The sequence below is a fragment of the Nerophis ophidion genome, linkage group LG07, assembly GCF_033978795.1.
Source record: "Nerophis ophidion isolate RoL-2023_Sa linkage group LG07, RoL_Noph_v1.0, whole genome shotgun sequence".
In the NCBI taxonomy this organism is placed as follows: Eukaryota; Metazoa; Chordata; class Actinopteri; order Syngnathiformes; family Syngnathidae; genus Nerophis; species Nerophis ophidion.
In genome coordinates, this window is record NC_084617.1 from 30,830,577 (window position 1) to 30,844,814 (window position 14,238).

The 14,238-nt window shown below is 42.3% G+C and overlaps 1 protein-coding gene across 1 annotated transcript; it reads right to left on the reverse strand.

Annotated features, from left to right (window-relative positions):
- Positions 1–348: 348 nt before the first annotated feature.
- LOC133556223 (chromobox protein homolog 1-like) lies at positions 349–13,900 on the reverse strand. The gene is made up of 5 exons (XM_061905942.1): positions 13,646–13,900; positions 10,681–10,948; positions 10,436–10,607; positions 5,324–5,418; positions 349–1,922 (listed from the first exon to the last, which is right to left on the reverse strand). The coding sequence occupies exons 3-5, from the start codon at positions 10,544–10,546 to the stop codon at positions 1,772–1,774; spliced, it is 357 nt and encodes a 118-aa protein (XP_061761926.1). The 5' UTR covers positions 10,547–10,607; positions 10,681–10,948; positions 13,646–13,900; the 3' UTR covers positions 349–1,771.
- Positions 13,901–14,238: the final 338 nt, after the last annotated feature.

Below are 14,238 nucleotides of genomic sequence, written 5' to 3' on the forward strand. Positions count from 1 at the left end.
CCGTCTCCATGAGAGCGAAAGTAGCTTTTCTAACCTGCAACCTGTTTTAGGAAAAGTAATACAATTATTACAAATACATTGCCAGAATCGTGTTGAATCAAGAATTGATTCTGAAAACCAATACAGGACCCCAGGAATCTGATCGATCGAATTCACACACAGGGTTACACCATCCCTACTTCCTGTCAAGATCAGCTTTTGAAAATCAGACTTCATATTCCACATTTGGTGAGAATCATTGATCAAGAGTGGCGTTGAATGAAATTGGGACTCAAATTGAACGGTGAGTCGTTCCACGTCTAATACTCATCCAGTAATATTTTTCAAACAAACCGCAACATAAGCAAGTTAGGAAAATTAAAAACTTTATTGCTCAAAACCTTTCCAAGTAGACACTGCAAGAACAAGAACATGCAACACAACAGGTAGCAATTCATGGAAGGAGACGAGACAAAAGCAATCTAGCGAGAAGTAATACTGATGTACCACGTGAAATGAAAAGTGAAAGCTAAGCACTTTTACACATTTACTGTAACTCCCAGTGATGACTAAAACTACAAATCCAGCACTTAGTCCAAATGATGGCACTGGAAGAGTCTTTCACCAATGTACAAAGTGAAAGTGATTACTACAGATGAATGGGTGCACTACTTCCCCCCCACAAGATGTGGTTTGAGTCATTTTTTAAATCAAATATCTGGGACGATCATATTTGCATGCAGTTTGTCACGCTAAGTACAGTCGAGACCGTTTACCTCAACGCTTCATAGGCAGTTGTCAACATAAACCAAATTAAAAGGCTCGTTGGGGACTTGAACATAAGATTTTTGGGGTTTTCATATTTTCTACACTCTTCATTTGTGTGTTTTGACAATGATTTTGTATACAAGCTCATTTTTATTCTGGTGCATTTATTCTTGCTGCCAGGTTTTTATTTTGATGCTTACTTTGCACTGAATAGGAAGTCACAATGCAATTGTGTGTAACTTGACCCACTGCATGTATTGAATTAGTTTAAAATTATTGTAAAAATTAAGTCACTTTGAGAGACGTTGCACTAATTAAAGTTGGTTTTAGAATCTTTAGTGTAGAAAACGTGGTCGTCACGTAATGGTAAATTCACACGTATTTGAGAAGGTGAACAGCGGCTACTAACTAGCTTAGTTTTCCATCAGAAGCAAAACTTCACAAATGAAGACATTTCAAAAACCTAATTACGCTTGGAAAGATGTCAAAGCAAAATTTTTGTGGGCACCGACGTGACAAAGTGATGGAAATAGGAACAATATTTATACTTTCGTAAACAGTGTTTTCAGAAATATGAAATATGATTGTGTTTACAGCACAGAGAATTACAGTAGCTTCAATGTATGATTTTTACCTAAAACATAACAGAACTTTACCAAGGTCGACGTCATTAAGAAATGTTTAAGATGTGACAGAAGACATTGATTATCCGACTGTAGTCATGAAGTGGTGGTATGGTTATGACTACAGAGAAACATGTCACGTGACTTTAGAGACTCAAATGTTTTGCAGAGCTGATCTAATTCCTGGTGTTGGTTGAATGCAGGGCAACAAAGGTGAAATCATTCTAACAAGACACTTTAAACAAAAACATGTTTGGTCATACTAAAAACAAGAAAAAAAAAAAATACAAGTATTTGATGATAAATCCTCAGAAGCGTAAAGAAAAGCTTTGAGCTCCAACAGAACAGTTGTTGCTTTGAAACTGCTGTTCAACACCAACCTGCACGTCCATCTTGTCCTCTTAGTCCTTTTTCTCATCCTCCTTCTTGTCTTCCTCTTCTGTGGGGTACGAATGCCAGGTGAGTCGCTCCTCGTAGAAAGAAATCACCACCTGGGGACAAACCATGTTGGCTTCTTTGGCAGGGACCAGGTCCGCCTCGTCAGAGTTCTTCCTGTGGACGACAACAAAAACACACGTCTTATCTATCAGGCTCTTCTTCTTGCATCAACGGCAATAAAATACGGGATCACCATTTGGAGAACAAAGGACGCTGGGGGGCTAGGAGTGTTTAGGAATGTTAGAGCTAAAAGGGTAAGAAAATTGAGGACTAAAAAGGGGTAGGAAAATAAGAGGGGTTAAAGGTAGGAAAATTGAGGGTTAAAAAAGATAGGAAAATTGAGGGGTTAAAAAGGGGTAGGAAAATTAAGGAGTTAAAAAAGGAGTGGTTAAAAGGGGTAGGAAAGTTTGAGTTTAAAAGGGGTAGGGGAAAGGTGAGGGTAAGAAGAGAAAACTATCAATACGAACTGCCGCCACATGAACCCCGAAAATTTCGGGGGGAAAATTAAGACTAATTTCCTGCGATTGGGTGCATTTCTACACTATATTTAAATGTATTCTCATCTACCAATACTTGTCCCATATAGTGTGTCACAGAATTCACCAACATCATCATCACCTTTTTCCAAGATGGCGCTGCAGTAGTGGCTGCTGTTGGCAGGAGCTCTATGCTCTAGTCATCCTTTTGTGTTTCCCTCTTGTTTTCATGTGTTATTATATTTTTTTGCCTTTTGGTCCAGGACCCTTTTGGATTGTGTGACAAGGAGTGGCACTTCCGTGACCTCTTTGGTGCTTTTTTTGTGGACTTCTGGATCCGTCTCCTGGGAGCCTTTTGGCCATGGAGACCAGCTGCTGGGTGTCTGCCACACCGTTGTCGGTTTGGAGGGAATGGAGGAGATGCGGATGAGGGGACAGGGCTGCGGAGATAGCACTGAGCGCTGGGACGGAGAGGCTTCGCGGTGTCTTGGCTGGGTGAGCAGGTGTCGGACACCTCAGTCACCTTGGACGTATCCTCGCTCATTCATGCGGATTGGACACTGGCTGAGAGTGGAGTTGGCTGTCTTGGTTGCTTTGTTGGGTCAGCTCCTGTCTCTGGCCATGCTCCTTCCACCCCAGCGGACAATGGCGTGGAATACCGCAGAGGCCACCACAGTGGATATGTTTCTTTTACTTTTTATTCATAGCTCTATGTAGAAGTGGCTGGTTGTATCTGCTGCTTTAATGTCCTCTGTTTTCTTTGATGTTTTTCTCTTCACATATAAGAGGGATGTGTACTATGGCTATGAGTTGTTTTTTTCCCTTGGCCTCAGTCTGCACTCCCTCTCCAGGGCCCAGGCTAAGACCGATTTTTTTTATTTAATTTTAATCTTCTATTTTTTTTCTCCCATTCCCCCCCTTGTTTAACTGTTTCTCATCTTTTTTGTAAGGGGTGCTGGAAGCCGGCACACCCGTCCTCGATCCTGTTCTGTCTCCCTGTAATGTTTGTCTGATATTGAATGGGATTGTGCTGAAAATTTTAATTTTCCTGAAGGAACTCTCCTGACGGAATAAATAAAGTACTATCTAATTGAAAATGTCTAATTCTATAACATGCATACAAAACAGTCAGAATAAGTTTGTCATTTGACAACTATCCTGTAGCCACACCCCCTCGGGTAATATAATTCCTGTGTTGTGACCTCGGTTTATGTCTAAAATATACCTTCTGGCTGGCTACTAATAAATACTCTACAAGTACAAGTGTGTGAATGTGAAAGTTGTCTATCTGTGTTGGCCCTGCGATGAGGTAGGCGCCAGCGCCCCCCGCTACCCCAAAAGGGAATAAGCGGTAGAAAATGGATGGATGGAAGTACAAATGGTTGGAAGATTGAGGGGTAAAAGGGTAGGAAAATCGAGAGTAAAAAGTAAGGAAAAAAAAAAAAAAGAGGGTAAAAAAGAGAAAACCTTTATTAATACAAAGTGCTGCCACATGAACTCTGAAAGAAAATGAGGACTAATTTCCTGTGATGGGGTGCATTTCTATACTACATTTTACCTTTAAATGTATTCTCATTTCCTAATACTTCTGACACACATCCCATGTAGTGTGTCACATAATTTACTAACATCATCATCGAAAATGTCTAATTCTTTAATATGCTAGCTAAGAAGTCAGAACAAGTTTCCCCCCGGCAACACTTTAGCCACGCCCTCTTGGTATATATACTTCCTGTGTTGCAACCTTTGTCATGAATATACCTTCTGTCTAGCTACTAATAAATAGTCTACAAGTACAAGTGGTTGGAAACTGCCATATTTCTTTGAATAGCTGGCGGGGTGCTAATTAATTTAAAACTTCTTCTCACTCCTGCGCTTATTCAAAGCATGCGGTAAAAGTAAGCAGGCGCTAATAATTTTAAAACCTCTTCTCACCCCTGCGCTTACTAATGGCATGCAGTAAAAAACTGTGTGAAAAAAATTTAAAAAAAGGAAAAGAAAATTATTCTGTGTCCGGGGCCCGGTGGTTGGGGACCACTGCTCTACAGTATGTCATTGCACCCACTTTTACACCATGCTGTCTGCGTGCTGGTGGGACGCATGCATTTCGCTGCTTCGTATAAGAGATTGCAATGCGTACTTGTTCAACAACCATACCTTTTACATTGATGTTTGTGATATAAACAACTTTAAAACTCGTACTAATATGCGCCACACTCCATGAACCCACACAAAGCACATTTCTGGAGAGCATTGACTCTGTGGCACATTATAAACGGAGCATAGAGATTACCCATAATGCGGTGCATCTGTGACTCTTAGCTGTATTATACACACTCGCCCCCAACCCCGCCCACCTCAACCAATGCAGGAAGGGGGGGAGGCCAGCGGGTGTATGTGCATTGCATTCTGGGTAGGTGTTGTGTTGCAGGGCCGATGTTCTCCAGAAGTGTGTTTGTCATCGTTCAATGTGGGTTCGCGGAGTGTGGCGCGTATTGGTAGGAGTGTTGAAGTTGTTTTATATCACAACCATTAGTGTGATCTGTATGGCTGTGGAACAAGACCCCTGGTTTACACACAGTAAGTGAAAAAAAATCCCACCGCCATTTTATAATGTCGGCAGGGGAAACATCACTCGCGACGTCACGAATAATACCCGGCGGTTAAAGTAAGCATGCGCTTATTAAATTTGGGGAGCGAGTATTACCCGGCAGTAAAAGGAAATACGTTAAGTGTTGGGATTGCAATCATCCAAATATGAGCAGCGTTGTCTCAGACAACAAGTGAGCTAGCTGGGTGGTTAGCTAACTTGCGAGCTAGTTTGGATGCTGCAGACCGTCTACCCGTCCTGGAACTCAGCGGTGTTTAGGCCAGAGGAACAGCCAGTACCTGCCACTTTAACACATTTTCTTTATGTCCTATTTTGACCAAAAAAATGTATGTTTAAGAACGTGGATGTCCAAGTTTTGGAGGTCATTTCACATGGCTGAAAGGAGGATTATGTAAGAATAAATAAATAAATTAAAAAAAAGGTCTCACCATTTCATGAGGAACATGAGCTCTCCGCTGGAGTCTGTGGCACCGATGATTCTTTCAGGCTGCAGGCCTCGTTTAAAACCTCGCACCTTCTCTCCCTGGAGACACGGGCAGCAAAGAAGAGAGAAAAGTATTTCACATCCATGCCTACCATACACAAGATAATTAAAACAGGAGTTATTTCCACTCTGAAATACATTTAGTCATCACTAAATGTCACAATGTCCAAAATTCATGTTGTCCAGCATTTTAACTCAAAATAACTCATTTATTTTCGCAAATTCGGATTTTCAACTTTTTAGGGGGAAAAAAATAAAAATGCTAAACAAGTATTTTTATACTGCTATGTTGATTTTTTTTGTTACTATAGTTTAACCCTTTTAACAGTTACCAATTTTTATCCTCTTTTAAATTTTATTTTAAAAGCTGATTTAGTGGTAAAATAAATATTTGTTTGAAAATTAATGAAAAAAATTCAAAAATAGTTGTGATTTTTATTGGTGCCAAAACCACCAAGCATGACAGTACACAATTTATATCAACAAAAAATGTCTTCCATAAAATGTTTGTATTTTTTTTTCTTCTTGGTGGGAAGAAAGCAGATATATAGAAGCAAGGTTGGTTGCATGAACAAAGACACTCGCTCTCTGGTAACGTAGGAAGTGACCACATGACCCCCTAACAGCCAATCAGGTAACAAGGGTTTCCCACACATTCATTTGTGGCGGCCCGCCACGAAAGAATGACGGCCGCCACAAATAAAAGAAAAATAAAATAAAATAAAAAATATATATATTTTTTTTCTTTTCGGCTTTTGACTCACTCGACCGTTCTTAACTGCAATGGGACTGTCTGTGAATGGAGCTTGTAGTTACATATTATATAAATATGTAAATATTATATAAATATGTACATAAAGTGTTGTAATTATATTCCAACTCCGCGTTCTTCTTGGTCATCGCCGCCGCTCTGTTTGATACATCACCACCCAAGCTCAGCAAGGTCAGGAATGTGATCCAGGAGGCAAGATTTGCTTCAACACCAGGCCCGAACGAAATACCGTACAAGCTGTACAATAACTGCCCAGGAGTGTTTAAGCTGTTAAGGACCCTGATGAGAATTGCCTGGACTAACCAGACCATACCATCCGAATAGCAGAGGGCAGTAGCAGTTTCTATTACCAAACAACAGAACGCCAAGACCATCGAGCAGTTCAGGAGCATGGCCCTACTGAATGTGGAGGGAAAAGTCTTCTTTTCTGTGACGGCGAGAAGAATGACTACCTACATCACGGAGAACTACTATATTGACACCAACTGCCAGAGAGCTGGGATTCCAGGTTTTCCTGGTTGCGTAGAGCCTGCTTCTATGATTTGGGAACAGATCCAAACCACAAAGAGAGAGAAGAAAGATATGCACGTCATATGGTTAGATCTAGCCAATGCCTTTGGGTCAGTGCCACACCTGCTCATAGACTATGCCATGGAATCAACATCAGGACCATTATCAAGATCTACTTCCAGGACATGCACATGTGCTTTGCACGGAAGAAGGTGACCACTGGCCTGCAACAACTGGAGGTAGGGATCACAATGGGATGCTCCATTTCCCCCCATCCTCTTCGTGGCAGCTTTCGAGGTCATCCTTATCGGGGAAAGGCAGGTGGTGTCCGGCTGCCTGCAGGCCAGAGGCTCCCGTCCCTAAGGACCTATATCAGGGGTCGGCAACCCGTGGCTCCGGAGTCGCATGCGGCTCTTTGGTCACTCTGATGTGGCTCAGCTGCATAATCAATGACCCCCCCTTTCGGGAGGTTTCCGAAGTTAGGTGCCTCTCCTGCGAATCACTCGGGGACCGGTCATCACCCGGTCTACAATATTTAGTTTGTGCCGTGATGGCAATGCTTTTAACTTCTTCTTTAACATGTCGTCACACCCGCTTTTACACAAAGCTATCTACTTGTCGGCCGGTTGCATGTTATACGCAGCTTGTGTCAACTCACACATGTACCTGCAAGGCATGCTTGTTCAAGAGCCATACAGGTTACACTGAGGGTTGTAATATAAACAACTTTAACAGTCTTACTAATATGCGCCACACTGTGAACCCACACCAAATAAGAATGACAAACATTTCGGGAGAACATCCACACTGTGAGACAACACAAACACAACAGTACAAACACCCAGAATCCCATGCATCCCTGACTCTCCCTGGCTACATTAACACACCCGCTAGCACCAAACCCCGCCCACCTCAACTGACGCACAGAGGGTGTGGGGGTTGGTGCTAGCGTGTGTATAATTACGTCACCACCCGTAAGTTGAAGGCATGCAAAAGCCAACTCTTTCTTCCGAAAATGGTTTGGCCTGCCACGGTGCTTGTCAGCTGCTGGCCTGTATGGATGGAACCCACTCCAGCTACCCCTGAAATCTATCACCCTGGGCTACAGGCAGGAGAAGGCAAGGCTGGTGATTGGGTTAAGGGACTCCTCCGACAGGACAGTGGCGAATGCAAATGCCGGAGTCGAGACTGGAAGGAAGTGGAGGGCCAAGGAGGAGGTCCAGAAGGCGATGGGGAGACTGCAACACCAAGAAGTTGTGGGCATGGTCCAGACAGGCCGGGCAGGCCTGGGATTGAGCGATCAACCCATCCTATGGTCCAAGGCAGTCAGGAAGGAGAGGAAGGAACTTGTTGTTGCTGAGGTCACCAGGATTGAGCAGGAGGAGCTCAGAGTGAGGTCTGTGGCACAGGGGCAGCGGGGGAGGGTGTCTCGAGCCGAGCAATCAGCTGGGCATATTTCTGGAAACTGCCACAGGCTCGGGCCAGTTGCCTCTTCAGGGCAACATACGACACCCTAACGAGCCCTAAAAACCTCCACCAATGGCTTGGCACAGAGCAATCCTGTGACCTATGCGGGACCATCAATGCCTCCCTCCAACATGGTCTGTCAGGCTGCAAAATGGCGCTGACAGAGGGTCGGTTCAGATGGCGGCACGACCATGTGCTCAGCAAGCTGGCAGAGGGTCTGGAGAAAAGTCGGCCGGAGGCAAACAACTAGAGTCCAGCAGAAAGCCAATACAGGATCCACTTCTTTAGGCAGGGGAAACCTGCAGCACATTCCAGCAAGAGACCCCCCGCCAAGCTATTATCACCAGGGGCGATGTGGAAGATGGAAGAGGACCTGGGTAGGCAGCTTCAGTTCCCACAAGAGATACGAAGCAGCACCTTAAGACCATATGTGGTGCTGTGGTCTGCAGCTGTGAAGTCGGTAGTACTGATTGAGCTGACAGTGACATGGGAGGAGGAACTGGAAGCTGCCTACGTGAGAAAGAAGGCTAAGTATGCAGACCTGGAGAAAGTGGATGGAGTGTGAGGCTGTACTTGGTGGAGGTGGGAGACAGGCTTTGTAGGCTGATCAACACCACGCCTGCTCAAAGACCTGGGACTATGTGGAGCCACCTTGAGCAAATCCACCAAGGACCTTTCAAAAGTAGCAAAGAAAGCTAGCCATTGGGTCTTGCTGAAACGACACAAGGCTAGGGGAGCAACATTCCAGTAGGTTTGCTGCAAGGGGTGTCAGGGATTGATTGAAACTTTTATTAGTAGATTGCACAGTACAGTACATATTCTGTATAATTGACCACTAAATGGCAACACCTGAATAAGTTCTTCAACATGTTAGGGTCGGGGTCCACGTAAATCAATTCATGGTACATGGACACATCCTGTTCACTGCACCACCAGCAGAAGTTGCTCTGGGCTAAGGGGCGAAACATCAATGAGAGGTGGTCTGCAGCTGAAGACCCTGCAGCACAACCTTTTCTGGTATGTGGTCAGGTTTACGTCTACCTCAGGGAAGAGGACGTCCCTGCCATGCACAGTCCACCACAGGCACACGTGGAGATGTGATATATAGATCTATCTTCTATCTCCGACCTACCTACCTAGATAGATATATATGCATACATACACACATACATGTACATGAAATGTGTAAAGATGTCCATGATTTAGGTATATATATGTACATGATTTAAAGGGGTACATTATCACCAAACCTATGCAAGCGTCAATATATACCTTGATGTTGCAGAAAAAAGACCATGTATTTTTTTAACCGATTTCCGAACTCTAAATGGGTGAATTTTGGCGAAATAAACGCCTTTCTGTTTATCGCTCTGGAGGGGATGACGTCAGAATGTGACGTCGCCGAGGTAATACAGCCGCCATTTTAATTTTCAACCCATTGTAAACATTGGGTCTCAGTTCTGTTATTTTCCGTTTTTTCGACAATTTTTTGGAACCTTGGAGACATCATGCCTCGTCGGTGTGTTGTCGGAGGGTGTAACAACACTAACAGGGACGGATTCAAGTTGCACCACTGGCAAGAAATCTGCCGCCAGACCCCCATTGAATTTGCCAGAGTGTCTGCACATTTAACCGGTGATGCTAAGACAGACATGGCACAGAGATGTATGGATAACCTGCAGATGCATTTGCAACGATTAAGTCAACAAAATCGCAAAGGTGAGTTTTGTTGATGTTGTTGACTTATGTGCTAATCAGACATATTTGGTCACGGCATGACTGCCAGCTAATCGATGCTAACATGCTACGCTAATCGATGCTAACATGCTATTTGCGCTAGCTGTAAGTACATTTGAAACTAGATACCCACATTTAATGCGAAACAAACACTTACCAATCAACGGATTTAAGTTGCTCCAGTGTCACAAGATGCAAAAGTCCTGATCGTTTGGTCTGCACATTTTACCGGCGATGCTAATGAGGCAGCCATGCTATGGGCCACTTCATTAGGTACACCCATACTATGGCCGAATAGCGTCAATAGCGATTCGTTCAATAGCTTCAATTTCTTCTTCAATTTCATTTTCGCTATCTGCCTCCATACTCCGACCATCTGTTTCAATACATGCGTTATCTGTTGAATTGCTTAAACCGCTGAAATCAGAGTCTGAATCCGAGCTAATGTCGCTATATCTTGCTGTGGTAACCGCCATGTTGTTTGTATTGGCAGCACTGTATTTATTGTTTTTAACCCTTTTGAAATTGTGATAATGTTCCCCTTTAAGTATTTAGGTACATGAGCGTTACCTCCTCCTTCTTCCTCTTGGTTCCTTTCTCTTCTGGTGTTCCTGCAGTGTCAGTAGAAGCTTTCCTTTTGCCTTCCTTCTTCTTCTCCTCCTTCTCTCGGTACTTCTGCATGAAGGCTGCAATCAGGTCTGGACAGTCCAGGTTCTCCTCAGGCTCCCAGGTGTTGTCCTCGCTGCAGAGCAAGCAGGAATTAGCTACAAGTGATGCCATATCAGTTGTAGGATGTGTGAAAAAGAAGCGCTCACTTTGAGAAGCCCTTCCATTTCAGCAGAAACTCTGCCTTGCCCTTCACCACTCGACGGTCCAACACCTTCTCTACCACATATTCTTCCTCCTCCTCCTCCTCGGGTGTTGCTGATGCTTCTGTAGCTGCTACGGGTGTTTCAGGCACTACAGGCTGCTCCTGTTGCTGTGGCGGCTGCTGCTGCTGCGGCGGCTGCTGCTGCTGCTCCCCCTCCTCCTCATTGCTCGTCTTCACTGCGACAGTCGCCAGCTTGACCAGCAAAGTGAAAGCTAACAATGGAGACAAAGTTATAGTTAGCATTTTATTGAAAGTGTGTAACCTGGTTTGGACTAGGGATTGACCAGTTATCAGCTCCGATATTTGGCATTTTGATGTATGTCAACATTGGACAATATTTATATTTTTACAACTACAAGAGAAATATACCAATATACACACACACACACTCGATACAAGTATTTAATGTCAAAAAAACATTGTTATTAGTACAGTAAGTTAGTGGAAATAACCACTGCTCCTTTCTGCTAGCCACGCTGCACAGATGACCACTCCTTTATTTAAGTTATTTAGCCTATTAGCTTGGAGCTTTTATTCAAGATTGTTTTAGCCTGTTAGCTTGGTGCTTTTATTCAAGTGTATTTTAACCTGTTAGCTAGGTGCGAATATTCAAGTGTAATTCGGTATGTTAGCTTGGTGCACTTATTCAAGTGTAGTGTAGCATGTTAGCTTAGTGCATTTTTTCAAGTTTATTTTGGCCTGTCAGCTTGGTGTGAATATTCTGTATATTTTAGCATGTTAGCGTGGTACGTTTAAGCAAGTGTATTTTAGCCTACTAACTTGGTGCATTTACTCAAGTGTGTTTAGCCCGTTAGCTTGGTATGATTATTTAAGTGTATGTTACAGGGTTTCCCACACATTAATTTATTTGTGGCGGCTCACCACGAAAGAATTACGGCCGCCACAAATAAAAAAAATAAAAAAATAATAATAATAATAAAAAATAAAAATTGTTTTCTTCTTCTGGCTTTTGACTCGCTGGACCGCTCATAAAAGCAATGGGACTCTGTCTGTGAATGGAGCTTGTGGTTACATATTATATAAATATGCATATAAAGTGTTGTAATTATATTCCAACTCTGCGTTCTTCTTGGTCATCCCGTCGCCGCTGCCCGACTACACCAGCACAAATAGATGCCAGACCTGAGGGAAAAACTGTGTTAGCTTGGTATGTTTATTCTGGTGTATTTTAGTCTGTTAGCATAGCGCACTTCTTCAAGTGTATTTTAGCATGTTAGCTTGGTGCATTTTTTGCAAGTATAATTTAGCATGTTAGCTTGGTGCATTTATTAAATTATGTTTTTGCCTGTTAGATTGGTGCGTTTCTTCAAGTGTATTTTAGCATGTTAGCTAGGTGCGAATATTCAAGTGTAGTTTGGAATGTTAGCTTGGTGCACTTATTGAAGTGTATTCAAGTGTAGTATGTTAGCTTAGTGCGTTTTAATGAGAATATTTTAACCCGTTAGCTTGGTGCGAATGTTCAAGTGTATTTTGGCCTGTTAGCTTGCTGTGAATATTCAGTGTATTTTAGCATGTTAGCGTGGTACGTTGAAGCAAGTGTATTTTAGTTTACTAACTTGGTGCATTTATTCAAGTGTGTTAAGCCTGTTAGCTTGGTATGTTTATTTTGGTGTATTTTAGTCTGTTAGCATGGCGTGTTTCTTCAAGTGTATTTTAGCATGTTAGCTTGGTGCATTTTTTTCAAGTATAATTTAGCATTTTACCTTGGTGCATTTATTCAATTGTGTTTTAGCCTGCTAGCTTGGTGCGTTTCTTCAAGTGTATTTTAGCATGTTAGCTTGGTGCACTTATTCAAGTGCTTTTTTGCATGTTAGCTTGGTGCTTTTATTCAATTGTGTTTTAGCCGGTTAGCTTTGAGCGATTCTTCAAGTGTATTTTAACATGTTAGCTTGGTGCACTTATTCAAGTGTACGTTGCATGTTAGCTTGGTGCACTTAATTAAGTGTATTTTGCATGTTAGCTTGGTGCACTTATTCAAGTGTATTTTGCATGTTAGCTTGGTGCACTTATTCAAGTGTATTTTGCATGTTAGCATGGTGCACTTATTCAAGTGTATTTTAGCATGTTAACTTGGTGCACTTATTAAAGTGTATTTTGCATGTTAACTTGGTGCACTTATTAAAGTGTATTTTGCATGTTAGCTTGGTGCACTTATTCAAGTATTTTAACATGTTAGCTTGATGCACTTATTCAAGCATATTTTAGCATGTTAGCTTGGTGCACTTATTAAAGTGTATTTTAGCATGTCAGCTTGGAGCACTTATTCAAGTGTATTTTTGCATGTTAGCTTGGTGCTTTTATTCAATTGTATTTTAGACTGTTAGCTCTATCATAGTGCAACACGCTTCTACCATTCGGAGCATTCGATTCCGGCCAAGATTTCGCCAGGAGGCAAATTGGTGTGAGGCATGCATAAACATGATAATAAACAAAGTAATACGACAAATAGACGCGATGTGGCTAACAACGACGGAAACACGATGAAAAATTAGCCTGTTAGCTTAGTGGTGGTTTTTCGGCTCCTCACACTTATTTAATTGCGTTAAGACCAGTAATGTAAAAAAAAAAAAAAAAGGAAGAAAGCACACTAAACGTAAGAACATGAGCATTTTTTTTTTGAAAAATTGTATTTGACATCACACCTTATCACAAGCTATCAGCACACGTTATGCATCGAAAGGACACACGGTAGAAAGAAGCATGTCCTACAAACAAAGGCCCACCACAAAGCCTACAGGTTAAAAAAACAACAACATCAAGCTTTGAAAAATATCATGCTTTGAAAATTGAAAAATTACAAATAATAATACTATAAAATACTATAATTAGAGGCCTCTGGAGCCAACATGGCGCCCTTCTCTTCATCCGCAGCCCGCCGACGAGCTTACCTTATCGGAGAAAACTTGGGAGATGTTGAATGAGCTTGTAGGCCTCAAGCAGAGCTGAACTGAACTTTCGGCTCTGTTTGAAGCTAATAACAGAGCGAACTACAGTAGTTGTGAGCAAAAAAACTGCTCCAGACTCAACAATGCTTGGCTCCTTTGTCCGGCTAACGGAAGCTAATAACACAATACCTCCAGCACAGCTAGCACACTAAGCTAACCTCGTCTACCCGCCAACACCAATACCGGAAGTCACGTAAACAGCAAGGCATCATGGGTATTTGTATTTTTTTTCACATGGCTCCTAAGTATTTGTTTTATCCGCCCTGTTGTTAAATATCACCTGTATTTGATATTTAAAAAAAAAAAATAATGAGTATACAATGAATAATTTCAATTAAAATATGGGTCTGTATCTCAATGCTCTTCTGGTTGCGTTTTCCGGTTTCGGTCGTCTCGGACTCAAGCACGCGAGGGCGAGAAAGCCGGGCAAGAATGCAAATCGAAAATGCGCTGTTATAACCCGGGGAATTCGTTTTAATGGGGATTTTGAAAACATTAATCACAGAGTCCATGAGATAGGATATCATATTAGAAAA